This window comes from Ammospiza caudacuta, chromosome 6 (genome assembly GCF_027887145.1).
Source record: "Ammospiza caudacuta isolate bAmmCau1 chromosome 6, bAmmCau1.pri, whole genome shotgun sequence".
Classification (NCBI taxonomy): domain Eukaryota; kingdom Metazoa; phylum Chordata; class Aves; order Passeriformes; family Passerellidae; genus Ammospiza; species Ammospiza caudacuta.
In genome coordinates this window covers 39,650,939-39,673,205 of record NC_080598.1, presented here as the reverse complement: position 1 = coordinate 39,673,205, position 22,267 = coordinate 39,650,939, and the positions used below count along the sequence as shown (strand labels likewise).

Here is a 22,267-nt window from a genome sequence, read left to right as displayed (position 1 = left end):
AGAGAGCAGAATGGACAGATACAGGCAAAATAGGAAATCAATGTCCTTGAGTGGTTAATACTTCGTTTATGTCACTTAAGGAAAATGTGTTCATATGAACACATACTCAATGCCCTTCTGTTTTTATATTTTCAAACACAGGCCAAACCCAAATGGGATTTTTGCATAAATAAAACTTGTCAGAGTTGGTCCACTTACACAGGGGAAGTAACAACAGCTTAACATACTTTCAGAATTCCAGGTAATAATGTTCAAATTCAAATAGCATTATGATAAAATAAGCCCCTTGGGCGTATGCTGGTTTAAATATCTGTTCTCATCAAGTTCTTAGTCTGCACTTGTTCTCAGAGGAGAGATTTAGATTTAAAATATCTTTCAAACTGAACTTGATCTATGTTTTAATAGAAAGTAGCCCTTCTCATTCCTGAAGTAAAAAGTCATAATTTCTTTGCTAACTATATAAGCATAACTGCTTCTACTAACAGAGATGGATGTTAACAAGGCAATAGCTGCTAAAAGTCATCAATATAAAATATTTAGAATCACCAAAGTGTAAAAATTGTAGAAGCATATTGTAAGTACCACAGACACCTCAATGTACTTGTTCACATCTTCAATTAAAATATGACTTTTGATATTTTTGTAGTAAATTTTATAATATGCTGGTCTAAAAAGCACCTATGCTTCATAACAGGATTGAATATTGTGCTTAATAGTAGATACAATTCTGCAAAAAAAAAGATTTTTTAAAGTGTGGCTCTCTCAATTTTAAACCTGGTAGTGAGTTAAATAGCTCACAAATAAGATTACTGTCAGATTCAATGAAAAAAATGAGGACTTTCACTACTTTTTAGAAAGTAGGCTTGTTAAAAATTATTAAAATTATTTGAGATGCTATGAAAACAATACTGTCATATAGAATTTGCAGGAGTTTGATGGATATATGAGAAAACAATCTCTCCGAGCTAAAATGGGACCCAGATTTGCTTGACCAAGGCTTTAGGGACATCATTACTTGAAAAACTAGAAAAATACTTAGTTAATTTGTGATATAGAGAAGTTTTACCAGGACTCATGTAACCTGAAAGATGAGGTTTAGGATGGACCTATTATTCATTTGTCTTATTGCAGTCCAAAGAGTGACTGCTTAGATTCATTCATTTTTCTGAGAAGGGAGGTTCTAAATTAAACACAAAATTATTCCTCCTGCCCACTAAAAAGCACACAATTAGGAAATCAAGAGAAACAGCTCCAATAAACAACAGAGAATCAACCATGTGGAACCTGACAAGCCTGTTGGTCTTTTGGGGTTTTTTTATGTACACCTTTGATGCTTTTGCTTCAATCATTCTGGAAAAAGTGATGAATATTTGAACAAAAGAAACATTTTCAAAATAGAGCTCTTGTAGATATGTAACACTTAAAATCTATCAACTGAAAAGTACTTCCAAAAGCAGTGGTCTGGTGTTACATTTACAAGCCCACCTGCATAATCCTGCACCTTAACCAGGCATTATCATGCAACAAAAATTAAGTTATTATTGCAATATTTTACCCTCAAAACATTGAGTTAGATTCCTCCCAGGTGGCCTCAGTAATACAGACTGTGACTTCCAGTCAATTGGGAGTAAGGCATTTGGGGAAAACCTGCATCCTCTTTCCCTATGAAGCAGCCAACCACCACCACAATGGGCTCGAAGAGTCAAAAGGGGAGGCTACCTATGACATAATTTGATTTACAGCCTTTCCTGGAAGATCTCAGCTGTGTAAATCCTTATGAACAGCCATATGAAATGCAACACTCACCCTCTGGAAAAGGAAGAATAGTTCTGACCCCTGCCTCTCTCCGGGTGCGTTGAGTAGAGGAGTAAGCCCTTGTAAAAGAGCCAACTAAGGCTCAGTTTGCTTCTGCCTATGTTTGGAAAAAAGGCCACGGTCTAATGACACAAAAATTCATATTTTATCAGCTTGGAAATGTAAAATCCCCCAAAAATTACTAGCTCAGTTAAAGCATTTTAACAAAGCAAGAACTTGTTCAGCTACAATATTCCTTTACTCAAGGATAGACATAAAATACAAGGCAGAAGAACTGTGGCAGTTTTATGAATACTATTCTGTATGAAACATCAACTTAAGAAAATTTAGAAGCTTAAAGGAAAAATTCTGTACATGAGAGATTACCTGATTACTTTGGCTTTGCCTGGGTTTTTGAAAGTTTGTGTTTAGTTGAAGAAAATTTTGCTTCAAAATATGATGAGTCACACATTATTGTCAAGGCACTGGTTTTGCCAATAAAAAGCCCTGTACCAGAAAGGTACTAAGCAGTACTAAAACTCTGTTTTCTTTCTATCTGTACTAAAATTATCACACAAAATATTTCAGCTTATTCTGAGCGTGAGACAGTACTAGTCAACAAAGCTTTTCTACTCAGTTGCCACAGTCACATCTTTTATATCCTTCAGTAGATCCCTTTCTTCTTGTTTCTTCAACAAAGACTCGCTATAAATCAGTCCCATTCAATAATCCATATTCAGACTCTCCTTTTAGCAATGCTATTTTCTCCTTCTAAACTTATTTTAAACCATCTTTCTCTTTCCTTTTACTCTTCCACTCTAAAACGGTGTGCAGAATTATGGTGTTATCTCTCAAATCCTTTTTGAAGATACTTTTAGCTACAATGATAGCTCGGTCTGTGCACAGTCTAAATAATGTCTGTAACATTAAAATTACATAACTTATAAAGCAAGGTATTAAAAACTAGAAAACGAAGGAACTTGAAGTGTCTAACTGTGCTAAAAGACACAAACTTTACTTCCTCTTTTCATTGTTACATGAACATAGCTGTTTTGATTAGCTTGGAAATTCTTAATGAACATTTTCAATCCTGTATTTGGATAACAATTAATATCAAAAGAACTCAGTCATGCTTCACATCCTCCAGTAAAAGCACTGAAAGACAGGCTTATTCCTCACAAAACCAAAATTATGTCTGTTGATTTATAGAAGGATTTCGTAAATACCACTACCCTTTTCATCTCATTGGCCAATTCATACATGGTTCGAATCCCCGCCAAAGAAGCTGACAGATCAAGACTACCGTAATGTCATATAATTAAATACCTAAAGCCAAGCAAAACTGTAACTGCAATTAATTTTTCCTATTACATCAGAATTAACAGCATCATTTGTACTTATGACAGTATCTTTATTCTAGATTTCCAAAGTTTCCAAAGATTCAGAATTGAAATGTCACATGAATGCTTTTAAACTGTTCAGCTGTTAGGCACAATAATAGTATTTATGTACAGATAGCATTTTAAATATTCAACAATATGAGACTATGCCTCAACATATCAGAGGCTTCTGTTCTAATTAAAGGAAAGCACTTCCCTATTACCATCTTTCAAGTAGTGAACTGTGGACTAGCTGCAATACTCTTCAGCACAGAAATACGTTGCAGGATATTATAAAGCATTGTTTTCACCAGTGAAAGGTAACAACTATTTAACTGTGCCCGAGATTATCCAGTTGTTCTGAACAGAAGAGACTAACACATTCAGCTGAAACTGCAAAGAATTAAGGTGGCAGATGGTAATTACTGATACTGGAAGTAAGCCTGGGTAAAGGTGTTTAGAACTTCAGTTTAATGTGTCATCTATGAGGTGTTGCACTCATGAGATAAAACTCTCTCATATTTAGATGGGAATGTGGCTCATTATGGACACATTAGAGGAAAAAACTACTTCTTTTAAAGCACAAATTCCAACTTTTCTTGTACATCTCTTTTCCAAAAAAAAATACTTGATTAAGTCATGAGACAATAGACCAGAATGGCATGTGTATCACTAGATGAAAAGCCCTTTCCATATGTCTGTACATCAGAGAGTAAAGTCTTATTTCCATTTCATTATTTTTTCAAATTGTTAGTGAATAAGTAATGGCTATTTATTTGACATTTTATTCCACAGTATTATGAACATGAAACACAGGATTTAATCCACAAGCCTGATCCTGAGGTCTTCCATAAAGAAAAATAGAGAGAGACTGTAAGTTAAATAAACAAATTCAGTTTGAGATGTAAAGTTTTAAAATTCTGCTCCAATCTAACTCCAGCACGCTAAGTAAAATGATCTTTCCAGCATTTGTTATTCCTGCCTTCCACTAGAAGCAAGTGAAGGAGAAGAGAATGAAGGCCAGTTACATGTGCCATTTGACAACTTCAAAGCACTACCCATTACAATAATACATGCAATACTCCAATTGCATATATTGGTCACCAGTTTTGAAAGTGGCTATGTAAGTAAAATATTAGATTTTGAAATCATAGTCTCTGTTATCTGTTGATAATATTTAAATGTGTCAGTAATAAACTTTCCCTGTTTTAAAACAATGACAGACATCAGAAAAAAATACTGGTATATTGCTTTTAATATTATAGCCCATGCACCACACTCATGAAATACAGAACTGATAAAAGACACTGAGGAAAAGAAAATTATCTACCCACAAGTATGATATTTCTCTGTACTAATCACGAAGATGCCAAAACACTTCATTTGTATACTTCTTTTACATAAAAGTATTAATCTAAATGTGGCAGTCATAGCAGCCTGATTAGATGGCCAGGACAAGTTACAAGTCTGAAGTAAAAAAGAAAAGACTGCTACCATTCTCTAAACTTTGCTCTGCCTTGCTGCCCATTTCACAAATTCATCTTTGTATGAAAAGACTGAGCAGGATATAATTGTTCTGAGCTGTGGTGTTTAGTCCACCCACGAGGTCTGAGACCAGTGTCACTATAAAGCTGTCTGTGAAGCAGCATTCCCAGAATCACAAGCAGTGATCAATACTAAACAGCTTCACCAATTTTTCAATTTTTAAATGAAAATCACTTTTCTGTGTACTGAAGACTGTTTGTTTAGAATGATTGTAAAAGCTGTAAAATTATATGCAACTAAGTGGGAAATGATCCTGGAAGTGTGTGATGCTTAATTACATATCGAGAGGAAATTACACGAGTTTTCTTTTTCCCTTCATACAAAGGTTTGTTTAACCACTTCAAATTCTGTTCCTGAGCCACCCACTATTTCTGTGACTTTCAGTTTATTTGGTTAAATGTGGTTTTTTATCTCTTTGTCCAAAGAGGATACTCTTCAAATCCTGACTGCTTCTATCATTAACCCACTGACAAGTCCATTTAACAGTTAAGACTTTCTTCCCAAGACTGTTTTTTACCTAGAACAACTGACTCAGATTTCCATGTTCTGTGTATTAAGTCAAGTGTCTTAACCAGTTACATGCTTAGTTTTCTGAAGCTGGAATGGGAAACAAGAAGTGTTTTTCAGTAATTATATATATAATATATATATTTGCAGGGTATACCATTATTCTTTTGACCTACCAGCCTTTAAGTTCTGATGTTACATTCTGAGCTGTTACCAAAACAACCCACAAAACTAAATTCAAACATTTACTTGCAGAACAAAGACATCCAGATCTCAAAATCATAGTAATGAACTAACTGCACAAATGCATGCTGGGAGCAGTACTTGCAATTGACACTAAGAATATTATTCCATACAATGTTCAGTGAAGAAGAATGTGTACAATGGGCAAATGCTATTAACACTTGTATGCTTTTAAAGGACATCAGTTACAAGACAAATTTGCAGGTTCTTCAGAAAGCAATGAACTTTTCCAACAAACTATGAATTAAATAGATCAGGGTAATATTCGGGTATTTACACTCACAGCCACTAGATATGAAAGTAAATCGTGTTGTTTTTCAATATCACTCTGTACAGTTTATTTAAAGCAATACTGTTCCAGTAGTCCTTTTGTAATGGAGAAGTGACCCGATTTAAGAGACCACTTACAAAACAAGTGGTCTCAGACATCTTCAGAAAGTGAAAAAATGAAAAATACACACATATATTAGACCATTCCTCCTATATTCCAGATATTTTATAATATTATTGTGATTTCCATCAAAAGAAAACATACACTGCAGCTAAGTCCCTCAAGATTCAGAATCAGAATTCAGAATGTGCATTTTACATCTCATGTACTACTCATATTGTTAGATCAGCACTTGTTGAACTGTGTCATTTTTAAAGGCACACGTCAATGGAGCAAGAAGGCAAAACTTTATATCCTTCAATTTAAACTGAATACAGGCATCAATTCTTCATTTATAAAAATGACTGAAAAATATTTTTAGTAAATACTTAGAGAACTCACTGTTTTCCTAAGATTTTACAGAGGACGCAATATATTAGAAGAGATTACATATCAGAAATGTTTAAAATCAATTCTAAATCTTCTATGGCAATCACTCTAAGCCACTATGAAACTTGCATACAAAAAAGGAGAAAAAATTTCCTAAGCAAAATCTGAATTCTTTACTTCAAATGTTGACAATATATTTCTAGAGTTCAGAATGTCCCTTTCCCCCTCTGACTCTTCACTCTTCTCATTAAAGATGCCACAGTGCTATGAAAACATGTTTTAAGAAGTCCTAAGGGAAAAGTTTCCAAGGGTCTTTGAAATTCCTCCTTTTCCTATTTCTTTACAGATTTCTAACACCAACACTCTTCCTGTAGTTTCTCAAAAAAGGGAAAAATAAAAATACCCTCTAGGTATAATCTTTCGATTTTCTATTACACTTCTTGGGCTCTTTTTGGTTTTTGAAACAATACAAACTGAAATGTGCAGTTATAATATTAGCTGTATTTTAGTTTTAGTTAATCTTTTAGTGTGAAGAAATAGATGGTATTCAACCGCTCTACTGCACATACTTACAAGAATCACTGAAATAACCTGCAAATACATTCAGTTTGATCTCTTTTTTTGGTCCACTTTTTTTAAAATTTATTTGTTGGCACAAACAAAGAAAACCCCCCAAACCAAACCAAACAAACAAAAAAAGTATTTCTTCAGTTTCCTATCTCTATTGTAAAAAGCACAAAGCAAGGAGCTATCCCCTATCTATATGGGAAATTTACTGCAATATAAACCCTGCCTCCATTTCTCCCTTTACAAGTAAATATTTGAATATAATCATTCCAAGCTAGGGATGCCACAATTTTCATCGCAAAATCCAGGATTTTAAAATTACTTGTTACATGATAATTTTGATTAAGCTGTTAAATGTTTGGCCACATTGACTTAGATGAGTAAAAACATTCAGAAATATGAGATCATATTACAGGCTAAAAACAGCTTTGAGTTAGTCTGTTTAGTTTAACAGATCCCATTAGGAAATCAAGTGTTGCTCCACCACCTCCTTTGTAAAGGAGGAGCTGTATGGCCTAGGAGCATTTTCCATCATGCAAGTGATGATGGATATCAGTTCAAATTCTGTCTCCTGCATATATGTGTTTTCCTGTATTTTTGTTTAATTCTTCTCCTTGATTGTTCCTCCATCTCTAAGACCATTCTTGTTATGTAGAATTATAGTAGGAAATCAACAGAACTTTTCATAAAATCATAGCCAAGAGTCACTCAACAAACCACTCTCTTGGAAGCACTGAATACCAATGCTAAGAATTGTCTAGCATCAGAACCAGAAAATCCACTCAGCACAACCATCTCTCTTGTTTCCAGAAAGAGAAGCCATGAATTTTTCTAAACATTTCAGCCAGATATGCGCCAAGATATTGAGTTACTGGATTGTTCTCCTGCACGTTCTTTGCTTAAGAAACAGCTCTGCTTACAAGTGATGGTGATGAAAGATCATGGACCCTAAACCAGAAGTTTCTATTGTGTGCAGTATCCCTACACTGCTTGCATCAATTTTAATAAGTATGGTCTGTATTTAAAACGCTCGTATAAATACTAGTTTTGGCAACTGGTAACTATTATAGCCCTCTTTAATAATTAATATCCACAAAATTATGACAGGTGACAATAACTTACTCTTAAAGTACTTGTATTCAACACAAGCACTATTATGGACGACTTAAACTTGGAGCAAAAAGATTTGTGGAAAGGCATATGACCTTCTTCCTACTACAATGGCCATCCCCTAATTAAGCAATGCATCTGATAGTCATTAACAGGAATGAGATAATGAATCACTTTCTCTCTTCTTTGTTAATTTGCTGTAACCAAGCGGCTAATGGATGTCAGAGCTGAGTGATTGCACTGATTATAGTGATTTATAGTTGCAACAAAACAATTTAAAAGCATTCTGATTATTCATGTTAAAGATGCTTTATGTTTTGTTTACTAAATGTTTTATGTTCCCCCTCATGCTCCTCTACACACAAGACAGGTCTTGCTGGAAAACTTGAAAGTTCTAAGGTTTTTTTTATTGTTTCAGAGTAAGGCATTTCATTTTGTTTAGAAAAAAAAAAGTTTACCCAGTAGAAATGAAAAGCCTTAGGGTGGAAAGAAAACTTCAGTGGTGCCTAGTTCAAAAGAAGACGGAAATAAGAGGAAATAAGGCAAACTTCAAGCCACTTACCTTAGGGCTCCCAGTCCCTTCCTCATTCTCTGCAGACACATCAGTAGCCAGTATCTCTGCTTTGATGATATCCAGAGCCCTAAGAATCCAGCTGTGTTGCCGTTTGATTTGCCTCTGTAGCTCCTTCCATTGACTTGCAATCATCTGCAGCATGTCCTTCAGTCCTTCTCCAAAATGAAGGGGGAAAAATAAAAGCTGTAAACTCAACAGCATCTTTAAATATTGCCCTTCATTCAAATAATTAGCAGGATATTTAAAATAATAAATGCAACAAGAGTTTTAATGTGTTTTCTCATCAATAAATCCAAGCTTTACTATTATTCATCCTGCAAAACAATGCTATAGAGACAAACACTTATTTTAGCCATCACGTTAAATTTTGATTGAGTTTCAGCTGACAATTTCAAGAGAAAAAAATCTATATAAACTGTCATTTCTCTGCAATAGGGAACACTGCAGAGAAATCTCTCCCTCTAATATCCAGTCTTTGTCTTGAAATATTTTGTAATCCTCCAAAGACATTTTCCTTACCTCCAACTCCTTTTAAATACTTCCTGTAATTTACACTTACTGTTTCCTACATCTGTGATGACATGCACTACCCTCCTTAGCTATGGCTTCTCTATCTTTTTGGAACTACACATGGAAGTCAATAATTTTCTACAGCTTTCACGTTACACAGATATGTCTGATGCTGTGAAACAATAGAGGCACACATATAACATGATGAGAAAACAGCACAGCAAAGAATAACTTCAACCTGGATGAAAAGCATGTTAAGTAGGCCAAAATGAAGATGGCATTCCATAGCAGTACATGCTGATTAAAACCCTATTAGCAGACAAGTCACGCAAACATCTAAAAATATAGGAGGTGGTAGGGATAAAGGGAAATCAGAATATCTCTCTTCCCCCTCTCAATTTAAGGCCTCAGAAGAAAAAGACAAGCCTAACCAAAGGAAAAAGGTATTTTTAATTTTAATCTAGTCCTCATAAATATATTTAAATCAATGTAAGAATTAGTTTAAGTGGTAAAATAAAGCTTTACCAATGCAATTACTCATGCAGAGTATGTAAATACACATATATATTTGAAATCCTAGTTCATTATCTTAATGTTATTTCCATAGCACCTACATCAAAGAATATGTCAGTGTGAAGTTTTCAGTGATGTGATTTCAATTGAAACTCAGTCGAACAGCAAGACCAAAATAAAATGAACAGACTATTTGCAGGCAGTATTTCATTTTATAAGTATCACTGCATTGTATGCAGTATATGAAACATTTATAAATCTTGAAGGTCAATCTGATAATGTAAATATTAATAATACATAAGGAAGTGAATATATGCAGTAATTTACAGCAATGCTTCTTCATTCTTTAATAGTCTGGAGACATAAAGACTTGCAATATTTCAGAAGGATTTACCTGATTTGTGAGATACAATAAGCTCAAGAAGTTGGCGTCCTTCCTCTACCACTGCTTCTTTCAAAGCACAGTGGCTATCTACATTCAACTTAAAACTCTGCAGAAATAAAAGAAAAAAAAAAAGAGAGAGGGGAAAAAAACCTCAGCATCAGACATTGGAGAGGCAGTTATCATAAAACACACATACAAAATTACTTGCTGGTTTTTATCAAGAACCACATACCAATTCACCCAATAGCCAAACTAATTTGTGATACTAAAAGCTATTGATATTTTGAATCTGGGCTCAAAATGTTTCCATTAGATCAGCAAAGTGCATCTGTGTTGAAACAGCTGACAAATCTAGACATTCATTAGGTTTTATGAAAAGTCACAACCCGTAGGCTATATCTGAAGTAACAGTGTTCTATAAAATACACTAAATTTATGCCACCACATATGAGCTCTGTTTTTTTCAGAGTTCTTTGAAATGTTGGTGATAGCACTATTTATGAAACCATAAAAAAATTACAACATTGAATATATTGGCCTTATGTGCACTTATACAAATCTATTAATATTGTGTTCCTGAGTTAACGCTCATATCCATTTTCAAAGAAAAAATCAGTCTGCTTTAGATCTCTGCCTTCTTACTTTGTAAAGCAACTATTTTTAAACCTTTTTTTTTCTTAACATTTTTAGTAGTCTGGAAAGGATCTCTGTTTTAACAGTTGATAAAATACTTCTTTTTTAATTATTATTTTATTTTTACAAATTGTATTAAGCTCTAGTAATAAAGGAACCAGAAACACGATCTACTATATGTTATGCTATTTAATACACCAACGATAACTCAGATAATTTTTTTAACCATTTTCCAGACCTTCTCACTATACTTGCCTGTAAAAAAGTGAAGAAAAATACAATACAATGCTGTATTTAATCATAAATTGTGTGCAGACCTAAAACGCATACAGGCAACATATTTTTCTCTTTGAAATGTCTATGGAATAAATGGAAACAATATTTGACCACTTGGAAAAAAAGAGCTTTTCCTTCTCTTGGGAATAACTTAACTGGCAGAGATGAAAGGAGATTTTGCAAGTGCACATTCATAGCTTCTGGTTTTTATAAAACTTTATACTTCAAATGGTAGTGACCATGCTAGAAATGGAGTGCTAGGTAGCACAGAATACTCAAGAGCCCTCAATTCTTAAGGAAGCAACCATTTTCTTTCTTCCTTGCCCTTCTAGTCAGGTTGACTGGCATAGCAAAAAAAAAAATTAAAAATTGCCAGAACAGTAATAAAATAAGTTACTTCTACTGTAATTTTTCATGCTTGAAAAAGGCATGTTGTTCAGAGTCTTAACAGTTTTTCAGGCAGCATTGTACCTCACAGTGACAGAATGTTTTTGAGAATTTTTCATTCGAATAAAGAGCAATAAACAGAAATTTTGCTACCTTTAGCATTTTTACTAGCCCAATTCTCTTTGTAGGGACATCTGAATACACTGTTTTGTACCAGCTTCTGAACAACTGGGCCAGTCAAGAGAAGTTAAAAAGGAAAAAAGATGCCTAGTTTATGTCTGTCCCTTTCTTAAATCTAGAGTTTTATGAACCAAATCTACAAGTTCTTTTTCTTTCATAAGAGCATGTCTGAACAAGCACTGACAATATTTAATTTACTGTTTACTTAAAACAGGCTTGTACTGAATAGTTTGTAATCATGCACTTCACAGGAAATGCACTATGCGTGTGCCTCACACAGCAAAGAGAACCTAAAGGACCTGAGAGTAGGTTGCGTAATTTCATATAATTGAAGTTGAGTATAGATGCAGCTGGATGTGGCAGTGTCTCAAGATGATGTGGATGTGTTTGATAGGAAAATTGGAAAAGATGAGGTATTCTCTTTCATTAGGAAAAAAAAAAGACACTTGCTGTCCTAGAAAAGATTCATTTAACATAACGCACCAGATACCACAATACAGCTTGATTTTCAGGTGCACTTATTAACCAGTAATAACGTTACACTGAAGAAGCAAAATAAGATGAATAAAGATGGGGCCAAACTTTTGGTTTCTGACTAGCAATATTCTCCTTGTGCAAAATTCTTATTTTATGGATAAATTAGGAGTGGCACAAATGTCATGAACATGCATGAAATTTAGCAGAAATAAACTTTTCCCAGCAGTGAGGCAGCATGTCACGGTTTAACCCTAGCCAGAAATTAAGCATGACACACAGTCTCTCACTTACTCCCCACTCAGTGGCATGAGGAAAAGAATCAGAAGGGTAAAAGCAAGAAAATTTGTGGGTTAAGATAAAGACAATTTTATAGGAAAAGCAAAAGCTGTGCACACACAAAGCAAAATGAGAAATTTATTCTCAATTCCCATGGTTCAGCCATCTCCAGGAAAGCAGGGCTTCATCACACACAATGGTGACTTGGGAAGGCAAATGCTGTGATTCCAAACATCCCCCCCTTCCTCCTTCTTTTCCCAAATTTAGGTACTGAGCATAATGTCATATGGTATGGAATACTTCTTTGATCACTCAGGGTCAGCTGTCACAGCTGTGTCTGTATCCAACTCCTTGTGCACCCCCAGCCTCCTTGCTGGTGTTGTGGTACAAGGAGCAGAAAAAGCCTTGGCTTTGTGCAAGCACTTCTCAGCAGTAACTGAAACATCCCTGTATCATCAATACAAATCTATAACATGGCCTCATACTACCTACTGTGAAGAAAATTAACTCTATCCCATCCAAGACCAGCACACATTAAAGGAGAGAACCATTCATATAAGTAAAAATGAACAGTAGTGAATGTTGTTGATGTACTGCAGTATGACTTTTGAATTTAGATTTATACATGTATATATAATTTCTAGTCATTTCCTAAGGAAAAAGAACTGGACAAGGAACAGTGGAAGGAATAGCCCTCCATCAAGGCTCAAGGTTTCTCATATCTGAGGGGATGAAAATGTGACACATGAAAAAGACAGGAGTTGAAGATGTAACAAGTATTACATGTATATACAATGGAGAAATGCAAATTTACACAGCTAAAGATAAAATCAGAACAAATATTTGGAATGAAGGAAGACCTTCAAACACAGAAGTCTCGTCCCATCCTGGATATTTCCTGTTCCCTACTGTTTACTTATGGCATTTGGAAAATTGTAACTCTAACAGCGTGTGACCCAGGTACTCTGCTCCCCTCCTCCTCTGATCTTTCCTGATAATGAATGGAGCCTTTGCGTGTGAAGAGAGGAAAGAAGAGGAGGGAAGTCAATTAATCAAAGCCATTTTTCCAGGCACATTTGCTGCTATAGAGCAGTCTAAATATCACACATGAGCACGTATACATTATGGAAAATGCATGTGCATTGGCCTGACAGCAGCTTTTTAAACAACACATTAATGTCATCCCTAGAACTACAGTGTATAAAATGTAGTTTACAAGCTGCAACAAGCAAAATTTCCTTACAAAGTTCTCTTCACTTTTTGTGATCACCATGTACTTATAAATAACTATCAACTGCTCTTATTTAGCAAGAAAGGAAAAGTGAGGTAGGAATCACGCAGTTTTAGAAAAGCTGCACGACTATAATAAATGAAATTAAAACACCAATGGGGTAAATACAAGGCACCAAGAGTGCTATCTTCTGCTGTTGGCATGGGGCAAAGGAGCCCAGCCTTCACAAAATGAAGGCATCCCCTCACTTTCAGGAAACTTATTGATCCAGAAGATTACAATAGTGCAGAACATCCATGGGTTAAAAAAGCAGCACCTCCTGATCTATGCTGGACTCTGAAAAGACTAAAAATAAAAGAGCACTATATAATAATCTCTCCCTCACATCTTACTTTTCTGTACAAGTGGGGGAAAAAAATGTGGAGAAAAAAACTGTGGGGAAAAAATATTTTAAGTTCTTCATAGGATTTATTTGATGGTTATAGCTACTTAAATTTAGGATGCTTATATTGTGTAGGTATCCTACACTGTGTACACATATTGAGCTCTGATATGTAACATTTTCCCTCTGTTCTTAGAAAATCTTTATAACTTGGTAAAACACCCAGGTCTTTACCTAGTCATCTCTGCAGTAAGGACAGATAACTAGAATTTATTTGTTTGTTTGTTTCCAGAGGCACAGAGAGTTACAATAAGCATGATTTTTTTCAAGTCATAATGTATCAGTTGATTGTTTCTAATGCACTGTCTCTGAAACACATATCAGCAACTAGGTATCATGTGAACCTACAATGTATACATAAATATAGGTTAGTTTGGATGACATAGCAGTTTGCACCTATTGTCAGATTAATACAATGTATTAGAAGAAATATCTTAATTTTCTCAGTTCAGTATACTATCAGAATGTGTGGTGCACTGGGGTACCCCAAAAGAGAATTTTCTTTAGGTTAATTTTTTATATTTTTAAATACCTTTATGAATAATATTACTGTTTCTAGAATGTTTATTTCTTAGAGCAATAGTACAGACAATTAAAAATTATCTAACCCTCCTGGATTCTATGGTTTCAGAATTTGAAAAAGGAAGATTAATTTAAAATTTCCTATTAGTGTTTTTGAGACATCTACACTACTGAAATATGGACTTCTACATTTAGGTATAGTTGCACATATAATTTGGCTAAGAATGTAGCACTTTTAATATAACACTCACTGTGACAGATATAATTCAATTGTGAAATCTAGAGCAATGGGAACAGTTGCTGGTAGAAAAGATACGGCATGCCCACTTCATTTGTCTTAAAGGGAATATGACTTGAAACAATTCCTGAAAAATTATTTTTATATGCTTAATATACAGCTACTTTTGTAAGTACCTGTGTTACTCCTAGCACAGTTACCTTCCAATAATTTGCTATTACAAAATACCAAGTTCTGAACTCAAGTTTTGGTCATGGAAGGTCAGCTGTCTATTTTCTTCTTCTTCTTTTTCCTTCAGTATTTTTGATGATACAAAAATTTTCTGTTTGGACAGTGCCTATTATTTAAGAATTTGTGTTAATAATTTAGGTTAATAATTTGAGTTAATAACCTAATAAGCCATGTAATAACCTAGTGGTATTTTCAGACTCCTGACTACTAACTTCCAATGACATTCAGTAAATCAAAAAGAGAACTACTGCATGAGTTGTCCTTATATTAACATAGAAATGGTTATACATTTAGCTTCTAGTAAAGCCTCATTTTTTAAATTAAACTTACTTGGTATTAAATAAGCACCACTAGGATATGTTTTCCTGGGAACTAAATATTACATGTGAAATGGTTTCAGTCAATGTGTCCTTTGTTCATGCTTTCCATAAAACCTAGGTGTCTACAAAGAGTTTTTAATTTTCTTCTTTGATTTTAAGCTGCATTTTCATCTGACTGACACTCCACCTGCTAAAAGGAGCACAAGCACTATGGAAATGCTTTATGGAGCTCCATAGGCAAGGTTGAGTCTTACAACAGCAGGGATTCTACCTTTGCTTTTCAAGGAGAGCATGATGAACCCTCCTCTGAAGCATCAGCACCCACTATGTGTTTTTTCTTCTCTTTCTGGAACTAAGAACATGCCTTACCTACAGCAATGATGACCAAGGGGCCAATTATCACCAAATGATAAACAAACCTCTAATGCTTAACAGAACATGACCATCATTTGCCTTAGATGAACCGTGGATTTTCTTCTGTAACCAGTGGAAACTGTTAGCTATTTTTAAGAGTGAATAGTTAGTGGAAAGCAGATTTGGTCTTTTAGCCTCTGCTACAATGAGAAGACTTTAAAAGATAAAATTTTTTGAGTTTCTCTGGGGGCAATTCTTTCCACTGGCAGCTGTAAGCAGATAAAAATGGGCAAAATAACTATTTTACTTTTTATGTTGGTTCACAATACCAGATCATAATATAAAATGCCTTTAAAATTGACATAAACCTGGGAACCTCACTACTGAAATTCCATAATCATCATGTGATATGGGCATTGTGCTACTGTAGATGTGGATCAGATATGGTTTGACTGCTCAGATAATTTCTCTCTGTAAGTTTATCATTCATCTAAATAAAATATTAACTGAAAATTCTGGGATCAAAATGCTTAGTAAAGAGCTAACTATAGCAACCGTGGGAATGATTTTACCTTCTGATGATTCATATGCATTCTCCATCTTTCACTTGATCTGAATGTACTTTTTGTCTGTGAAGAATCAACTGCATTTACAAGGAGAGAAACTGTTGGGTGTTTAGTGAACAAGCAAAATTTCTTTAAAAGTGAAAATGGTGGAACAAATAAGAAATAAACAGGATTAAATGTTGATTAAAAGAAAGGTCCTTCCTGCTTTTGTCTGTTTTACATTTCATGAATCTGAACACCAAGTAGAAAAAAAGACTTAGTACAGTATCAGAAGGTATAGTAGATGGGACTAATGGAGTTAAATTAAGAAGGAGAAAATTTAAGACAAATATTAAATTTCCCATGAAAGTCAGATGTATTGTATTACATTGTATAATAACCTCCTAAGGGAAACAGTGAAAGCCCAGATCCTTTGAGACCATTAAACCTAGACTGGATAAAAATGTGGGAGTAAGGACTGCAAATGCACTGACAGAGCAGTAACCTAGCTCTGTCACATGGCCATAGAATTTGTGTTGGGTTGGCAAAACTAAATACAAAGAGGCAGGCTCTACTCCAGCAGTCCCATAGTAATTCATACTTCTGTAAAATCACCTCACCCCTTTCTTCTCTGTCACATCTTCTGCCATACTGGTATTAAACAATCTATGGGGTTTTTCCCTTAGTTACATCTTGAACATGAATAACTCAATCTTCCTCACATTAAATGTTTCAGGTCTCTCAGTTTCTGTTTCTCACTCCTCATTGTGTTTGCCACCTTTTAGGTAATTTAGCCAAGTTTTGAATGCATAATTTTAGATATTGAGAAAAATTATAGTTAGCCCTATTCTCCAGGATGCCTATTTTGCAGATTTAGAAGACATAGAGGCCATTTTTGTGGATATTTTTTGTTTCAAATTCACTTAAATTCTTCTGCTGCCAGCTCTAATTTATTTTTTCTGTGTTTCACTATGTAACTTTCTCTTTGATTGTGTCTGTCCAAACATATTTCATTGTCAAAAAAAGTTCACATGAGGCTTCCTAAATTGAATCTCCATTTGTCTATTATCAAGAGACAATGAGGGAAGAACACAGGCAGGAATTGGCATGGGTAAAATTGCTATACAGTGAAACAATTGCTAAGTTGCCATAATCATGGTGAATTGCACATGCAGCCACTGTATACAATTGCCCTTAATCATTTCTTGCCTTCTTGAGATACTCAGAAAATAAGATGCAGAAACCACAGTTTTCTGACTTGTTGTTCTGTCTTATCTTACACATTTCTAGGTACATCTCTTCCACCCAGAGACACCATGCCCAAAACACTACCTAATCAAAATATGTCCAAGTTGTATTGCCCCACCATGCACAGAAAAAAAGCCAACCAAGAGATAACAGCTTTGGAAACCAAAGATGAGTTCATGGGGCATACCAGCCTTGATAAATATGGAGTTACCAAGGGGAAAATAACTTACACTTGTATAATATTTAAATCTTATTTAAATTTACTTACTACCAGACCAAAATGAACTCTCTGGAATTAACACTATGGAGTTTTAAAACAGTTCTTGAAAGATCTCAGTTTCAGGGGAATATGAAGGAGATATATCAGGGGATATGAAGATTTATATATGTACAGATATAGTTTTCATGTAATTTGAAGGTGAACTAAAATTCCATCTTAGCAAAATGTAGCTAATAAATTAAGATGTCAGATTATTAACCCAATTCTTTTGTAGAATTAAGAAAGAGAAAAAAAGTATCATAGGAGATGCAAATCAAAATATTTACCAATGAAACCTCCATTCATTTCCTGAATTTTCTGTATATCTCCTGAATGCTTTGGCATTGCAAACACCAAAACAGGGACAATAATTCTGCTACTCTGAGTACTTAAAATGTGAATGATATTATGTCTCTGTCTAACATAGTACACAACCATGGGAGTGGTCAATAGCTCTTCACAGCTATTTAAATGCTGCTGAAAGTGTGCTTGTTTGTCCTTTGAGATGCTGGCATTATATTTTTAATTATTTACAATCTCCAAATTTTATAAAAATAAATTTCATTTCATTTCCAAAAACAAATTACTGACTGCATCTATATTGATAATACCAGCATAACAATACTAAAATTTCAGGCAATAGCATGCATTTTAATAGACAAAAAAATTACAATTAAGAGAGTTCCTACATAAGCGTGGTGCAGTTTATTACTAAAATAAACATTAATTTCAAATAATTTTTAAAGGTGTTTCAAAAGTTACTATGATAAATTTGTGTAAAGAGCATGAGTAGGTTGTCATACACAAAGCTCCAAAGCTTCTAAGTCACAATTTATGTGAAATACTTTTCACTAAAATTTTCTTATTAGGTTAGTGCCTAGTATTTTATAATGGTGATTCGATTTCATTGTATTATAGTCTCTGAATCCCCTATATGCAAATAATGTCTTCTGCAGGCCAAACACACAACAGACCCAGTGCAATCCCTTTCACCACTCAGACTTACAGTATCTCCTTTTTGGGATACCTCAGGACATAAAAGTTTTACAGTTTTGGGTAGTAAGAATTGAGAGGAAGTGAACATTTGCAACACTGCCAAATCAAGTTATCCTGCCTTGCTCAGATTTACCAACAAGTGCAAATGAATTTAAAAATTTCCCAAAGTCTGAATTCTAACTTTTTAAACCTCAAACATCATGCATTAAGAAAACTAAAACAAGAGAGCAATTTGTTTTTGAGGCACAGATAATACACTATAGTTTCATATATGTAGAATAGAAGACTTCAAAATCCTCACAAATGAGAGTTCAGATTTTGAACATTACAATTTCCCTTTTCCTTCAGTAGAAGAAGCAAAGCTATTCTAGGATAACATCCTAATATGCTCTGCCTCTGGTTTATTGTCCCCTCTGTCCAGAGATGACTGTAGCTCTCAGAACTAGAAAAGCTGGTACAGTTCTCTGTGAAGGTAGTTAACAACCAATATGTTACAGGCAGGCCCAGCAGACCTGCCTTTCATTATGGGGCCCTATCTCCTTCCTATGCGAAAGAGGGGGTAGCAAAGACTGTCCTGGGAAGGTTCAAACCAATCAAAAACGAAAGTAAATGCAATATTATTTTAATTTGCAGCTGCACAAAATAGCTACACAAGGGTAAGTATCTACAAATTTGAAAGACAGGATAGAAAAAAAGTAGTACTCTTAAGAGTATGAAGTCTTTAGGAAAATTCCAAAGAAACTATTTCTTATACTCCAAGCTTGCACAAAACAAACCTCTGGAGTGGGACTATGCGTACAGGAAGACAGTAAATGGACATTCTCTTCCTTCATTAAAAACATATATGGTAATAACTGACCCAAATCATAATAGATCTACTTCTGTGCTCCTAGGACCATAACCACGGCCCACTCCTTCTCCTTTACAAAGAAAAGATTTATGTCAGCTTTTTTCATTGCATGACCTTATGGGAATCATCTTTAGATCAAATGCAGTATTTTTGTATTGGTCAGGACAGCAGTGCTGTTATTAAAAGGGCAATATACCTGGGTTTTCTTTCTTATATGCTTGCTTTTACTCTCCCTTAGTCACCAAAAATGTGTTTTAAATTTGAAGAACAGTCCAAACAGTTCCAAAACCTCTATTTTTCCCACAGTCTGCAATTTACATTCTCTGGGTTCAGACTATAATACAGGTAGAGCCAAATGTATTGGAAAGACAGCAATATTTTTATACCTTAACTCAAGAAACAGAAAAGTTTACATGGAGGTTATTTGGTTTACAGATTTTGAAAGCTGAATAATAGTCAAAACTGACAATATACTTGTATTCTGTTTAAGTTTGCTGTCTTACTTCCTATTAAATCATTTTATTAGCCTGTGAAATTTGAGTTACACTCATGCACACTCAAAATGCCTTTCAAGATAAAAAACATCATAAAATTTAAAAATTCAAACAAACAATAGGCTAAACAAATCCAAATCCTTAGAGAAACAAAATATTAGGCCACTCATGGTGCTCACTCTTTAGTGCCATCATCCTGAAGAAAGTATTCTATATTTTGAGGAAATTATCTAAATTAGCTGCCATGCACATTGGAAATTCCCATACAGCAAAAGTACAATACATAACTTAGCCATTTCAGAAGCTTTAATACCTTTAATAAAATTACCATTACTGCTGCTACTACAAAGACAGTTGGTAGATTAGCCCAAGGCATGTGTATTTAACCTTATTTTCAATAAGAATAGATATTTAATACTTCTCTAAACTGACATTTTTCAGAAAATGAGATTTTACAGGGAGATGAGAATGATCTTTTTTTTCAGACATAGCAGTCTTGTTACAAACAGACAATCAGGTATCATGAAATATCACTGAGGCATCATTACTTCACCAACACAATTTCTTAAATGTGAAAATACAATCTATTTTCTGTATGAAGGCATTTGCTATTTTCAGCTCAGAAATTGCTGAGCTATGATGTGGCCAGAAACATTTATAACAGAGACAGAAAAATTCTTATTTCATTTCTCTTTGGATAATAAACCTCAAGCCCCCGGTATCTTAAGAAGAATTTGGTTCTAAATGGAGATGATATCTTAACTGTATGTACAGAAGGAAAGGAAATGCTAGTGTGAATCAACTTGTCTAATTTGCTTTGAAATACTAATGATGCTTGCACTATGATATTTTTAAGACTCTAACAAGTAAAGTAAATATGGTGACTAAGGAGGTTAATATAATGAACTGATTCTGGGCTAAAAGGGATTTTAATGTGGCACAAAGCTTGTGACTAAATCGGAGTAAATATTACTGACAGGGATCTGAAAAGAAAATTAAGAAATTACTAATGATGGATATTATCAGTTATACCCAAACCACACTTTGTATTGCAATAACTACATGCAATCCTCACCACCTGTGGTTTTTACAGAACAATATTTGTTATTCTAGTTTCAACTAAGCAGAATATATATTTTTGCCTAAGAAATCCAAGAAGCAAGAACAGTCTTACTGGACAAAAATGGAGAAAAATACTTGACTACTAATTCCAAATTTCTAAGAAGACTTTACCTTAATTAGTTTTATCTCTACTGAAAAAATATTGTTTGCCAACATCTACTAATAATGCAAGAAGTATTCAAAAAGTTGCACCTAAATAAGTGTAAGATGTTATATTTTTCATTTGCAGGATCCCATTTAAATATCTTGTGCTCCCTAGCCCTAAGTATGCCTCCAGATACAGAAATGGCTTAGTACAATGACCTAAGAGCACACCACACTACACTGCAAAAGTAGGAGTTGTGCAGCAACAAAAACACAAAGTACTGTGTTAACAGCAAAGGAAAAAGTTAAAACTATAAAAGTTCCAGGCCTCAGCAAATATATATAGTACCTTTTGTGTAAACATTTTCCTCAGTGGTTCTTCTGTTCTTCGCAGCAGCTAGCTTACTTCTTTACTGTGCTAAAACAATGTATCTTATCAGGCCATGGATAAAGTTAAATGTCTTTTTTAGCCAACCTAAATGGTCAAGAGATACATGGTGTATTCTTATTTGTAAGGCTGGTTAGAAAGTCAGCTTGGTTTCACAAGCACAGCAGTACCACCTAGACAGATGCTTTTAGCTCATAAGCTGCCTTCAGGACACTGTTTTTAATGAAAACTGATTTGCATACCACAAAGTCTAAGCACAGTGTGCTAGCAGCTGATTTTGATCAGGGTGCCAATGGGCAAGAATCAGCATAACAGAAAAGGAGAGATACAAAAGATGAAGTGAATCAGGAACCATTTTCAGAAGTTCCTTTTTGGTAAGGCAAACAAAGCCATCTTTTCATTAGGAACTGATTTTAACCTAATTGTTCCAAAAATTTTAAATCTGCTTCATTTTCTCTCTAGTAGGACTGAGTGAGACCTTTGTGGAAAAGTAGATTTCTACTGAAAAACATGCCTGTTTTATGAAAACATATTAGTGTTTTCAACATCTGCTGGCTTGGGTGGCTGCCTGCAGAGTGCCAGATGTTCAAGGGGTGGCTGCTCCATGTCAGCCCTTCCATATGAATGGGAAGCACACAGCTCCCAAATCAGTTTAACCAACATTACTGAGTTGTGAAGACCTGTAAAACTGAAAGAATAATTTCAGTCACTGTTTCAGGGATCTCTGAGAGCATTTCAGTTTATAGATTTGTGCTTTGGTATTATCTAAAATGAAGCATATAGCAACTTTTGTTCTGCACAACATCAGGGAGCTAGGTTTTAAAATT

The 22,267-nt window shown here is 34.5% G+C and overlaps 1 protein-coding gene across 2 annotated transcripts in view; it reads right to left on the bottom strand.

The window, feature by feature from the left end:
- Positions 1–22,267, bottom strand: part of AKAP6 (A-kinase anchoring protein 6) — a 256,747-nt gene that overhangs the window by 126,778 nt on the left and 107,702 nt on the right. For both annotated transcript variants that reach the window (XM_058807155.1, XM_058807157.1), the window contains exons 6-7: positions 9,897–9,993; positions 8,468–8,631 (exon numbers count right to left, since the gene is read on the bottom strand). In XM_058807155.1, the coding sequence (XP_058663138.1) occupies positions 8,468–8,631; positions 9,897–9,993 (261 nt within the window). The remainder of the gene's footprint in view (positions 1–8,467; positions 8,632–9,896; positions 9,994–22,267) is intronic.